At 38.5% G+C, this 14,388-nt stretch overlaps 1 protein-coding gene across 1 annotated transcript in view; it reads right to left on the minus strand.

Annotated features, from left to right (window-relative positions):
• The window catches only part of VAPB (VAMP associated protein B and C), a 62,803-nt gene that overhangs the window by 16,360 nt on the left and 32,055 nt on the right, over window positions 1-14,388 (minus strand). The window contains exon 2 of the mRNA XM_043989657.1: window positions 14,168-14,320. Coding sequence (XP_043845592.1) covers window positions 14,168-14,320 — 153 coding nt within the window. The remainder of the gene's footprint in view (window positions 1-14,167; window positions 14,321-14,388) is intronic.

Genomic DNA, 14,388 nt, shown 5'->3' on the forward strand with positions numbered 1-14,388 from the left:
CTTCCATTCCCCAACTCCTTTTCTTTTAAAGCTCAGATCAGGTTCCATTTCTTCTATGAGAAACGTTTTCCATGATATCTTTGACTGAAAATGTTTTCTCAGTCCTCAAATTTTCCTGGATCTCGTCTTTGTCCCTTCTCCCTTGTACTATGCTATGTACATGTCATATTCCTTCCAGAATATCCAAGCTCCCTGAAGGATGGGTCTGTAATTTTTCATCTTTTCATCCCCCTTCCCAGCATCTAATGCAATACCCTGCACAGAAAAGATACTAATAAATGTTTGCTGAATTCCACTGAATTGGTAGCAGATGCACAGATATGCCAGAGCAACATCCAAAAGCAGAAATGAATGAGAAAAACAATCCTACTTCCAGAGAGAGAGAGAGACAGAGACAGAGACAGAGACACGGAGGGAGGAAATTTAAGGCAGGCCTCACATTAAAAATGCAAGGTTTTTTGAAGGCAGGATCTGTCTCAATTTTGTATTTGTATGTCCACCATTTTGCTCAGTGCTTAGCACATAGTAAGCACTTAATAAATTCTATGCATTTGTTGAAAGCATGCCTTAGTTGTATTTTGAAAGGAAGGCAGGTATTATATACTGCTGAAGTGAGAAGGAAGACCATTGTAGATAATAGGGAATCACTTCTGAGAAACCACAGGGAGGTAGAGAAGGAATGTCACATTGAGGAAAGAGCTAACAGACCAGTTTGACTGGAACAAAGAATGTAGATGGAAAAGTATGTGGGATGTTATCTACCACCTGACAATGAGCTTAGTGGGGAGAGGAGGGGCACTGTGTGCCTTTAATCTAGATTGAGACAGCACATGTATTTGTTTTGCTTAACTATTCCTATTTGTTATAAGAATTTTCCCCCCAGTGGGGAATAATGATATAAAGAAAGAAGGAAAAAGCAATTTTGTAAATACACAGAAAAGAGGGTGGTTCAGGGAAGACAGAAACAAGACAGCTTTGAAACCGTGCTGAAATTATATCATTCTGAGAAGAAATGCAAGCTATATGTAATGGAGACTTGTAGTTCCACATACAATAAATACTCTTTTTTACAGTTTGTTGTATATGGAAATGCACATGTTTTTCAATGTTTGCCAAGTTTGGAATAAAAAAAATTTTTTTTTTCTTAAAGAATGGGAAGTGGGAGCTAAATTATATGTGGTTTTATGGTAGACTTGTATATTTTTCTTCCTAAAGGCTATTAATATCCACTAAAGACTTTTCAGTAGGGATGGTACCTTAGTCAGACCTATGTTATAAGACTATCAACTTGGTTATTGTGTGAAGAACAGACTGTAGAGGAGAGATTGGAGGCAGGGAGGCCAATGAGGAGGCAACTTTAATAGTATAGGGAAGGGCAGCTAGGTGGCACAGTCGATAGAGCAGTGGCCCTGGATTCAGGAGGACCTGAGTCCAAGTCCAGCCTCAGACACTTGACATTTACTAGCTATGTGACCCTGGGCAACTCACTTAGCCCCAATTGCCTCACCCCTCTCCCCCAATAGTCTAGGGAAAAGGTGATGAGGGTTCAAACTAGCATAGAGCCTGGTGAGGAGGTCGGGTTGACAAGAACTGCTTACTGATTTGATGTGAATTTAAGGGAGAGCAAAGGGTAGAGATAACACAAAGGTTTTAAATCTGGATGCAAGTATAAGAAACCTATGTGGATCCCCAACGTTGTTCCCTATTGCTACTGGAGAAGGTCCTCCCTTCCAAGTCTAGCTGCTGAGCTTCAAATTAGTGTTAAGAGGAAAGACACAGGGGGACCATGACACAAGAGTCTATATATAAGTTGTTAACAATCTCAGGGGACCCTTCTTTGAATCGAGGGCCAGGTCCAAACAAAAACATGAAACTAGTCAAATTTTTTGTCCATTATCGCCTAACAACTGACCAGGTGACACAGATATTGATTCACTTAATGCGCTGTTCTCAATTTATGGACAATCCAAAGGAAGAAACACTGGATTCATGACTAGGATACTTGGGGTCTAATACTAGCTAGCTTTACTACTATTGTGTGACACTGTCCCTAACTTCTCTAAGCCTCAGTTCCATTACCTACAAAACAAGAGGATTAGACTCTTAAGGCCCCCTTGAACTGTAAAACTATGATCCTATTGCTAAATCAGTGTTTTGCTTCCAAAGCTATGTTTCTGACAGGTAAAAAACAAAAAACAAACAAACAAAAATCAAACACCTCCTCCCTCCAACAAAAAACCCCATAATTTTCCATGGCAGTTGTTTCTAGGTGCTTTTTGTGGATTGGGGGTAGGGGAATGGGGAGAAGTTAGGCATAGACTACACATTTTTTTTTTTAAGTTTTACTACTCTGGTAGTAAAAAATGCTGTGGACTGATTAAAAGAAAAATTACAAATGAATACCACTAGACCAGATGGTTTCCAACGTTCAGGTCAAACCCTCTATGATCAAATGTTATAATTTGCACAGCTAGATTTAGAAATTTAAGGAGGAAACTCTTCTACAGCCCCAGGGATTTCAAGTGATCAGGAATGTGAATACTGCACTCTAAGTTAGCAGTTAGTTGCTCATGGTAACAGATTACCTTATCAAGTAGCTCAGCAGGAGGGTATCAGATTTCCCTCCCAGAATTAGAATACTTATGAAATATAAATGTCGATGTCATATAATAGAATTACAAGAATGTCACTATAAAAACCTTTAAAGTATGAATGGAAATTGTGGCAAGCCTGTGAACTTCCAGGATTTTCCCCACTACTGCAGATTTAAGCAATGACTGGGAGGGTGAGGGGTAAGAGAAAGAAAGAAAGGATGATTAAGGGTTAATTCAGAATCATTAATGGTTCTTTCTTGGGACTCCTGATCGAAGGAATGATAGCTAGTTTAAGAAGTCAAATAGCCATATAAACTTCCTGAAACTTCAGGACCTTTCAAGGTACCTTAATACTCTGCCTTTTGCTTAGCAATAGAATAAGTTCAAATTTACATTTTTTGGCTCTGTTATTTTATGTCAAAACCAACCTGCTTATAATCTACCAGCAAGAACTGTGTAAGAAAGAACATTAAAGTTTAAATAACATAATCCTTTATTCTTCCAGTTGCATGTATGTAAATTGTGACAAATTAAATGTGATTCTTGCATAACAGGCTATAAAAAGCAAGAACATGTCCATTATTTGACTTGAATTTACGAAATTAAAACCTATCTTAACTGATCAAAAGATACTGCCACAGTATTAATTGAGGCACGTTTTTAGACAGCTTCTTCTTGTTTAGTCATTTCAGTCTTGTCTGACTTTTTGTGATACCATTTGGGATTTTCTTGGCAAAGATGTTGGAGTGGCTTGCCATTTTCTTCTCTGGATCAGGACACTGAGGCAAACAGAGATAAGTCTGGGTCATACAGCTACAAAGTGTTTAAGGCCAGATTTGAGCTCATGTCTTCCTTACTCCAGGCCTGGTCCTCTACCCACTGTGCCACTTAGCATGCTGCAGAAAAAGAGCTGGATGTAGTGTGAGGAGAGGCATGGATTCAAGTCTCAATTCCAATGCAAGATCAAGAAGCAAAGCATAACTTTTATGACCTTCAATTTCTTCATCTGTAAAATGGGAATACTTATAAATACATACAGATTTGTTATGAGGATGAAATGAGAATGTCTGCATGCACGAACATCAGCTACTACTAATTTTAGCAGGGTGATGATTATGGGACACTCCTTATCCAACTGAATGCCTTTGCTATATACAATGTTTACTTAAATAAAAATTACCAAAAAAGCTTTTACCGTAGAGTGTCTTTGGGTCCAGGAGTTGAAGACTTTACTCAAAGGAAGAAAAGTAACTCAGAACATGTACGACTTCCAAAAAACATAGTAAGTCTAGAAGAAATTATGAATTGATCAAATGAAATTCCCAAAGGAACCTAAACAAGTGACATTTTTCTTGTCCAGTGACCTAAAGTATAACCTAGGTGACGCAGTACACTTCTAAAATGTCTCTCATGTTCTTATTTTCCTTTCCATTCTCATCACCACCATCTAAGTCCAGGTCCTTTATCTCTTTATATCTAGATTGCTACAATTGCTTTTGACTCCCTGGCATCTGAACAAATTTCAGAAAGATTAATTTTCCTAAAACACAACTTCCTCACTAATTCAAGAACCTACTATGGGCTCTCTATTACAAAAAATTTAAACAATCATGCCTGGCTTTTTAAAATGGTTTACAACAATTTGGACCCACTCTCTTTATCCAACTTTATTTTATAGTTCTGCAATTCTTTAGTTCTCATCTGTCTCCTTTCCTTTCCCCCACTCATACTGTGGTCATACCTACCCCTCATACACCTCCAGTATATTATATACTGACTTATTTTCAAATTGTGCTTTGCCTCTTATACCTATCCTCATCTCTGTACTCACACCACTTCCATCCAAGTTATGACCCTCATCACCACTCTTGGACTACTACAATGGTTTCCTAATGGTCTCTTTGCCTCAAATTTCTCCTCATTCAATCCACCCTCCACCTAGGGCCACAATGATTTTCCTAAAGTACAGGTCTGACCATGTTACCCAGATTTCTATTCAAACTGTAATGACTGCCTATTACCTCTAGGATCAAATAGAAATTTCTTGGGGGGGGGTCATTTAAAGTCCTCCACAACCTGATAGCAACCTACCTTTGTAGCCTTTTTACATTTACATTTTACACACATACACACACACACACACACACAAAATATCTTTCTTCCCTTTAGGGTTCAGATGAACCAGACATCTTACAAGAAACTTCATCTTCAATCACTATGCCTTTATTTACATCAAATTTCAGCTCAAGTGCTACCTTTCCTTGTACTATTTATTAAGCACTTTGCCCGACACTTAATAAATGCTTCTTGATTTGATCTGACTGGACCTTCTACACAAAGCCTTTCCTAATTCCCCCAGTTGCTTGTCTACTTCTTCCTGCAAGACTATAAGCTCCTCAAAGAAATGACTGACTGATATTTGCTTTAAATCCTTAGCATCCAGCACCGTGCTTGACACAAAGTAAGTACTTAATAAATGCTTATTGATTAATAATAACCAGCATTTATACAGCATTGTAGGGTCTGCAAAGCATTGTATCTGTTATCTCATTTTATTCTTACAACAACCCTGTGAGGGAGATGCTATCATTCTTTCCATTTTACAGATGTGTAAGTCTGTGAGCTCCTGTATGAATGGCCCCAGATAGCTACTATTTAATATTAAAAAGTCTGTTTATTACTTTTCTGTTTCTTTAATGAGACTGCCACTTGTCACTCTGTGCCTACTTCATTTTCAAATCTGCTAGTGAATGGGAAATCACGTAATCACAGTTATTTACACTATGTGTAAATTAAGAGTAAATAGGTTTTGAAGGAAGGGCTGATTCTCTTATGAGTAAAGGGCATGTACTTCAGGGATTCTATTTTGTGTTACTTTGTTGGTTCTTGGCTGTTTATTTCAGAGCTTAGACTGCCAGATAAATGATCCCTAGATCAGTGTGAGGTATTCGTTTGCTGGTTACAGATTGTCTATAATGATGATACCCTGAGAACCTAGATACCTTGAAACACTGTTGGAGAACAGAATGGATACTTCTTGAGCACTATAACTTTTTTTTTTTAAAGCACACTTAAATTGAACTTTTCTGGTCAAAGTCATATCAAATAAGTATTTTAAGCACCAGTGTGGGTTACTCTTTTCTGACAGTGATATGGTTAGTTTATGAAAACCTTCTATTGCCTTTCTCTCTCTCTCTCTCTCTCTCTCTCTCTCTCTCTCTCTCTCTCTCTCTCTCTCTCTCAGTAGTCAACTTCAAAGCAAATTCTATCAATGGAAAGATAAAGAAAAAGAATGTAGCGGTGAAAAAGATAAACCTCCCAAATTCAGCTTTCACTATCAGCATTTTTTTTCTGACAAATGAATTCCTGGTTGTCTAAAAGCTTTGCACACTTAGATCTCTGGCACTTCTCATAAAAGACCAATGTCCAGCATTGGCCACTCCTGATCAACTAAGCAGCCCAAATAAGCAGAGTCAGCAAAATCTCAAGAGGATGAATTATAAACTGCAAAGAACACTCTAATTGGCCAAAGTCATCATTCTGAGAGAAAGAGCTGCTGCTCTCCTCCTCAGGCTATGCCTGGGAGAACTTTATATTAATTATGTAATTTAAAACTGCTAAAAAAAGACAGCACTATGCTCATCTTCAATTCTTTGAATTTAAATTTAAAACATTTCAACAACAGGTTTAAAAAATAACTCTAACAATTTTTTTTAACTCCTTGGGATCACAGAATAAAGTGTAGCTGTTCTCTTTCTCATGCTCTCCTCCCCCTCTCATATTCTGAATTTCCTCCTTTGGGAAACGCATGTACAACTAAAATGTAAAACAGAACTGCAAATAACAGAACACTAGTTGCTTTGGGGAAATCAGAATTCAGTGAAGGTTACCAAAAAAATGTTAAACTTGGCATATTACAAAAAATGTAGGCATTCTTTATAGACCTACAATTTTACCACTTCATCTACTGGCAGACATGGGGGCAGGGTGGGGGGGGGGGATGAGAATCACTCACACTCAGCTAGCAGAGTTATAAACCTAACATCTCTTCGAAATTTAAAACAAAAATGACCATCACAAAAATATTTCCAATTAGGGTTTTTTGTTTTTGTTTTGTTTTGTTTTGTTTTTGGTGAGGCAATTGGGGTTATCTAATTTGCCCAGGGTCACACAGCTAGTAAGTGTCAAGTGTCTGAGGCTGGATGTGAACTCGGGTCCTCCTGAATCCAGGACCAGTGCTTTATCCACTGTGCCACCTAGCTGCCCCCTGGAACTTAGAAGTCTTAACAGAATTGTCTGCGGGCAATGAGAGAAGTGACTCACCCAGCATTACATAATCAGTACATCAGGTCTGCCTAACCAGTTCTCAATCCAGTTTAGTACAATATCTCTCAAAAGAGATTGATTTTGAGTTGTGGTTTTTTTTCCGGGGGGGGGGAGGTGGAGAAAGCATATTTTTATAAGGGCAATTATGGCTAAATAGAAAAGGCAATTAAGCAATTACTACCAAGTTTTGTTTGCTTTGGACTTCAAACTCTCCCTCCATTATTTCTACCTGACTGCTCATTTTCCTGAGACCCCAAAATATAGGCTGTTATAAAATAGTGGGAAGCACTGTAGACTTTGAGTCAAATGCCTTGGACTAGAATACTTGATAGCTTTAAGATGTGGGCAAATCACCTAACCTTGAGAAGCCTGATTCTTCGCCAATAAAAAGGCGACAACTCTAATTCCTGCCTGAGACAATGTACGAAAGCACTTTGTAAACCAGAAAACATGTGCTCTCCAAATACATAAACATGCACATAAAGACGTGATTCAAATCCAAGTTTAATTTAATGCTCAGGGTGAGGATGAAGAGACCAAGATTGGGGCTTTTATTCCAGTTAGGGAGGGTTGCCTAACTTTCTACAAAAAAAGCTCTGCCCTCTCAGAGACTGCTGTACTTCCTAACTCAGGCCTTTTCATTTCCTAAGACAGTATGACAGAATGTGAATGGATAGACACCCAAACCACCACCACCACCACCACCACCACAGATGCCAGACAAGTGCTACTCATTATGGGTCCAAGGGCCCAAGGTCAGGAATCATCCTTTCACCTGAGGGCACATTTTAATACACTTGGCTCACTCACTCACAAGGTAACAAAAACAGAATAACAAAATTCATTTTGCTTGATTCTGTGATGTGGATCATAAAAAACCCCCCCAAAAACCAACCCCCCCCCAAAATGCTTACTGACCCCCCCACCCCAGCCATGCCAACAGCTGCTTTTCAATACTTCAATGAAAGGTACTCTAGAGTTCAAAGTAATATGATATCACGGGTCTTGAATTTTCTTGAAGCATTATGTAACCTCCTGTGAATATCAGGTTAGCCTGAAAGCTGAGAAGTCCTTACAGTGTTTCTGGTGACTACCTGACAGCTCAGAAGCCTGGCTTCCCCAGATCATACCACTGATTTATAGAATTCTCAAAGCCTGGTTCCCTGGCCAGCTGCATAACCAGACAACATCATTCTCTTGACAGTATGGGAGGGGTGGGAGAGAGAATTAGTTAATAAGATAAATTTGAAATACAGACCCCCCCCCCACACTCGCTCTCTCACACACTATCTACTCCTTTATCTCAGGGATTTTTCAGAAATGAGAGCAAAATAATGCTCCAGATGCTTTTTTCTCATGTGTTGCAACATTCCTTGTGGTGAGTAGGGCAAGTCAAGAAATAGCAAGTAGAATTTTATATTATATTTTACATAGCATATACTAATATATAGTATTGCAGACTATATTTTATATATAACACATGTTATATAACATATATAACAAATATTTACAGAAAGAGGATATATGTACTTTTTAAGATGACATCTTTCATGCATTTCTTCTTTCTGGGGTGGGGGACAGCTGTGATTTCAGTGGCATGAGGGAACTCTGAGTGAAGAAATGCCTTCTTCCAATTCACCTGAATCTGCAACTTTCAGTCTTAGAAAGTTGCCAGAGGTACCAAGAGAAGTGGTTGGCTCTGGGTTACCTAGATAGCACATGCCAGAGGACAGACTTGAACCTAGGTCTTCCTGATTCTAAAGGTTGGCTCTCTATGCACTACGCCACACTGCTTCTCATTCATGTTTGCTCAAATGGCAAACACCTTCCATAAATTCTGACAGGCAGTCTAATATGGTGGAGAGAATGCAGGATTGGGATTTAGCAGACCTAGGTGATGCGAGTCACTTACTGGCTCTGGGCTGTAGTTTCATCTGTAAAAGAACAGGGTTCCGCTGGCCTAGATGGTCTCTGACCTCCCTTTCACCTTGTGTTTTCAGTAATTCTTTTCTCTGAGGTCTAGCTTTAAGTAGCATATGGTGCATTACATTTCTCCTTAATTCATTCACCAGGGGATGCTTTCTTAAATGACCCCTTGAAGTGAAACATCCTTCCTCTCACCTCACTGGGTTGTTTTGTTTTGGTGAGGCAATTGGGGTTAAATGACTTGCCCAGGGTCACACAGCTAGTAAGAGTTAAGGTCTGAGGCTGGATTTGAAGTCAGGTCCTCCTGACTCCAGGGCCCATGCTCTATCCATTGCGCCACCTAGCTGCCCCTGGGGTTTTTTAAATACCAAGATTTTCTTTCTTTTTAGAAGCAGGGATAATTCCTCACAATCAATGACTCCCTGACTGCTCAATACAGTTATCTTTTTTCCTCAGTCTTCAACTGCCTCCACCACTCATATCTACATTGTGGACCACCCCAATTCATATTGCTCTTGTAGAGAAAATGAAGAGATACACATGGAATACAATAAGATGGATTCAGAACTAGTTGGATGTCGGGATTAAAAGAGTATTTATTTATTTATGGTTCAATGTCAATATGGGTCTGCATGAGTACCCCAGGGATCTCTGTGCTTGGTCCTATGTTAACATTTTGTCAATTATTGGATAAAGGCACAGATGGTATAAACTTATCAAATTAGCTGATGATAAGATACAACACTCGAAAAGAAAGCTAATATGGTAGGAAAAAATAGTGATTCAAAAGACTTTGACAGGCTAGAGCAATGGTTTTAAACTTTAATAGAAAGGTGGGGATGGCACTAAACAAAACATAAGTTTCCCTATAGGCCTCACATAACTTAAAAAAAAAACCCCACATATCAACATTATCTACATTGTATTGTATTTTTATTCATTTTGTTAAATATTTCCCAATTACTTTTTTTTTTTTTAGTGAGGCAATTGGGGTTAAGTGACTTGCCCAGGGTCACACAGCTAGTAAGTGTTAAGTGTCTGAGACCGGATTTGAACTCAGGTACTCCTGACTCCAGGGCCGGTGCTTTATCCACTGCGCCACCTAGCCGTCCCCCCAATTACATTTTAATCTAGTCCCCGGCCCCACCTGGGAATTCTACTCAGGAGTGTTGTGGGCAGTGTGTTTGATACCTTTGGCCTATAGCTCTGGGTTAAAGCCAATTAAATGAAATTAAATGGGGATAAATGTAAAGTCTTGCATTTGGGCATTAAAAAAAACCCAAACAACTTTAAAAATATAAGATGGTATGATTATACAGCAGCCATTCTGAAAAAGTTCTGTGGGTTTTAGTATACTAAAAATTTAACATAAGCCAGACCTGGTACAAGGTCTTCTTTATGTCTAGAACAGACTCCTGGAATCCTCACATTCCTTAGCTCTTCAGTGATGTCTTCCTAAATTCTCCCCAACAGTTAATGCTCTCTTTTCCTCAGATTACTTTGTACTAATCTTATATGTATAAATATGAGGGTATATGAGCCTTTGTAGTCCCATCACTAAGTACAGTGCTTTGAATATAATAGATATTGAAAAATTTGGCTTTCAGCATACCTGGTTCTCAAAAGTGACACATTATTAAGATGCACATTATATGGAGGCTTTTAAAGAACACAGTATTCAGCAGTGCACACCATGTTGCTGGCCTCTGTCTTTCCCTCTCAGCTTTATTATGGATAAAATAAAGGACCTGGTTATTAAAATCAGTAATTCTAATCTGCTGATTGTGATTATACTTAAATTCTATTTGGACAACAAGAGTGTTTTACAAGGAACTATTAGGATTAAGTGGCAGAAGCAAAGAAACCAAGGCTCTAATTCCATTCTTTCCAAACTTCCTGGCTTCTTATTGTTTTTCTCTTTTTCTTCACACTCTGATTTAGAAGCCCAAGTATAACAGAAAGACTGAGTAGAGGAGAGAGTAGAAAATATAGGAAAGGGAAGGGAACCCTGTAAGGAGCCCATTCAATCTCATACTACTAGATTCAGGGAATAAATGTTTATAGAATCATGGAATGTTAGCATTAAATGAATCTTCTTGTTATTAAGTCTTTTAGTCTTGTCCAACTCTTTGTGATCCTGGGGACCAACTGTCCATGGGGTTTTCTTAGCAAAGATATTGCAGTGGTTTGCCATTTCCTTCTCCAGTTTTATGCAGGCAGGGATTAAGTGCCTTGCCCAGGGTCACAAAGCTAGTAAGTTTCTGAGGTCTGGTCTTTCTGACTATAGGCCTAGTGCTCAGTGCATTCAACACCTACCTGCCCCAAATAAATCTTATAAATCATCTTGCATAACCCTCTCATTTTAGAGAGGAAGAAAATGAGGTCCAAAAAGATAAAATGACTTACTCAAAGTCATACATTTAGCAAATGACAGCTGGGATTTGAACCCAGGTTTTCTAACTCCATATCTGGTCATCTTTCCACAACATATAGAGAATACTCCATTAGTGTTTCCTAAACTATATTCTAAAGAACCTTGGTTTCTCAGGGGATATAAGTTCCATGAGAAAACTTGGATATAGTGACAGTAATAATTGTCTGGGAACAGATGGAAGAAGAAAAGCTCTCTTTCCTGAGTGACAAATGGAGGGAAGAGATCAGAGAAGGCAAAACACAGGCCTGAGGGCTGGGGTACAAATGAATTAAGAGGTAGACAGTGAGTGGTCTTTTCTCTCGATGCAGCATCAGGAACAAGAGGCAATGTGTGAAGGTGAATAGACTGATGTAGGAGGACTCTTATAGAAGTAGGACATGAATGCATAGAATTAAGCCCTTTCTCTCCAACATGGTCTGAGCTTAATTATTCTTGTATAACTGATAAGCTTGAGGTACCAGAGGCTTATGCCCCTTTCCCTTACTAATTCTAATGTTATTTCAGCTTGTATCAAAAACATATATTCAGGGGCTGCTAGGTGGTGCAGTGGATAAAACACCAGCCCTGTATTCAGGAGGACCTGAATTCAAATCCGACCTCAGACACTTAACACTTACTAGCTGTGTGACCCTGGGCAAGTCACTTAACCCCAATTGCCCCGCAAAAACAAAAAAACAAAAAAACAAAAACCAACACAACCCCCCCCCATATATTCAGTTTAGAAAAAAAATCCTTAATATCTTCCAAAGATACCCTCAACTTCTGCTTTATGACAGGTATCACTGACCACTCAAGTGAGTAAATATATAGTTCTGTTAATTCAAGCCTCAGAGTGTTCATAATAACAACAACTAGCATTTACATAGTACTTTATGTTTTACAAACTGCTTTAACATTATTTTATGATCCCTACCACAATTCTGGGGGGTTAGTGCTATTATTATCCCATTTTATAAATGAGGAAACTGAACCCAAGAGGAATTATAGAACTTGCCCAGGGTCACACAGTTATCTGACAGTATCTGATAAAGGATTTGAATTCAGGTTTTTCAGACTCTACTATGCCACCTAGCTGTCTACCATGCTCTGTTAATTCTTTCACCAAATTCTTTCGCCAAATTAGTTTGCAGCAATGATATAGATGATGACTGTCTTATATCAGTCTTAAAAGTATAGAAAAACAAACAAAAAAGAAACACCCATAATATAGTCTAAGAGGAACTGAAGTAATTCATTGTAGAAATGTCAAAAATTCAATCACCTAGTTCTTCATAATTTTAAAATACCACTCACTGACAAATATAACAAAACTGAAAAATATTGGATATTGGAATGGATGTGGGAAAGCTGGGATGTTAATCCATTGTTGGTGGAGTTGTGAAAAGATCCAACGATTCTGGAGAGAACAGTTTGGAACTATGTCCAAAGTGCTATAAAACTGTGCATACCCTTTGATCCAGCAGTACCACAGCTAGGTTTATATCCCAAAGACATTCCCCTCCCCCCCAAAAAAAGACCTATTTGAAAAAAAATATTTATAGCTGCTCTTTTTGTGGTGGCTAAGAATTGGAAATCAAAGGAATGCCCATCAATTGGGAATTGGCCAAACAAGCTGGGGTATATGATGGTGATGGAATATTATTGTGCTATAAGAAATGACAAGCAGGATGACTTCAGAAAGGCCTGGAAAGACGTGTGAAATGATATATTGTGAAGTGAGCAGAACCAAGAGAACATTGTACACAGAGACAGCAATATTGTTTGATGAACTGTGAAAGATCTGACTATTCTCAACAATACAATAATACAATGATCCAAGACAATCCCAAAGGACTATTGATGAAACATACTATCCATCTCCAAAGAAAAGAACTGATATTGATGGAACACAGTTCCTGAAGCATGCTATTTTTCACTTTCTTTCATTTTTTTCTTTTATTCAAGCTTTCTTATATAAAATTACTAATATGGTAATGTTTTACATAATTGTATATGTATGACCTATATCTGATTGTTTACTGCCTCAGGGAGGGGAGGGATAAAAACTGGAGCCCAAAACTATAAATAAAAATGTTTATTACTTTAAAAAAAATACCACTCACAATTTGGACATAATACCCATAGTTCTTCAGAAGCCATACTTTTGAAAAGATGACCAACATTTTATTATAGGAAAAATAAGGAAGGTCTTTAGAAACATTCCAAATTACCAGACCTGAATACAGTCTAACTCCCAACAACTTCCAATAAGTAATAAATTACATAAGAATTAATTTCAGAAAGAGAAGAAAATATTTTCATTTAACTTTTTCCACAAAGCAAAATTATCAAGTTTATTTAGGCTCTTACTTATTGCCAAAGAACATGTTACTCTTTGAGGGATTGTAAACTGAATCTATCCTGAAATGAACTCTTTGTTTTCCTTTTTAAGTTTGCTCTAACCATTGAGGCATGAAGGCTGTAAACATTAAAAAGGCCTTTAAAATGTAAAAGTAAAAGTAAAAGCTAAGCAAGGGCCTTCAGAAACTCTCTAATCCAGTTTCCCAGTTTTGTATAGGGGAAAAGTGAGGCCAACAAAGGGGAAATCAAGGTTCCAAACACAGGGCCTTGGACTTCAAATGGAGTGTTCTTTCCATTGTACCATGGGGTCTCTGAAATGCAGATGTGGAACTTTCTCTAAGGGTCCTTTTAAATCTAAATCCATTATCTTAAATTCCTGTTCATTTCTTCTCCCACTGCAAAGACCTTCTTCCCTCCTTTTGGGGCACGAGGGCTTGACAGAAGAGTGACAAAGGGGAACAAGCACAATGTGGGGGGGAAGAGGGGAATATCTTCCAGAGGCCATCCTTGAAATGCCCATTTAACCACCTATGACTTTGACACTTACCAGACACATTGATTGATGTTCCTGCATCAATAATTCCACTATTGGGTCTCACACAGTACCGGCGGGGTGCGGTAGTCTTCACTTTAAAGCACACATTTCGGTCAGAAGGGTTGCCCAGCTTTAGGTTGGTGGTGACAACATCTGTGAAGGGACCTGTGGGGGGGACAATGGAGATAGCATGTAGAGGGCTAAGGCAAATGTCAAACCATATTCATTCGTAG

The sequence above is a fragment of the Dromiciops gliroides genome, chromosome 2, assembly GCF_019393635.1.
Source record: "Dromiciops gliroides isolate mDroGli1 chromosome 2, mDroGli1.pri, whole genome shotgun sequence".
Taxonomy (NCBI): domain Eukaryota; kingdom Metazoa; phylum Chordata; class Mammalia; order Microbiotheria; family Microbiotheriidae; genus Dromiciops; species Dromiciops gliroides.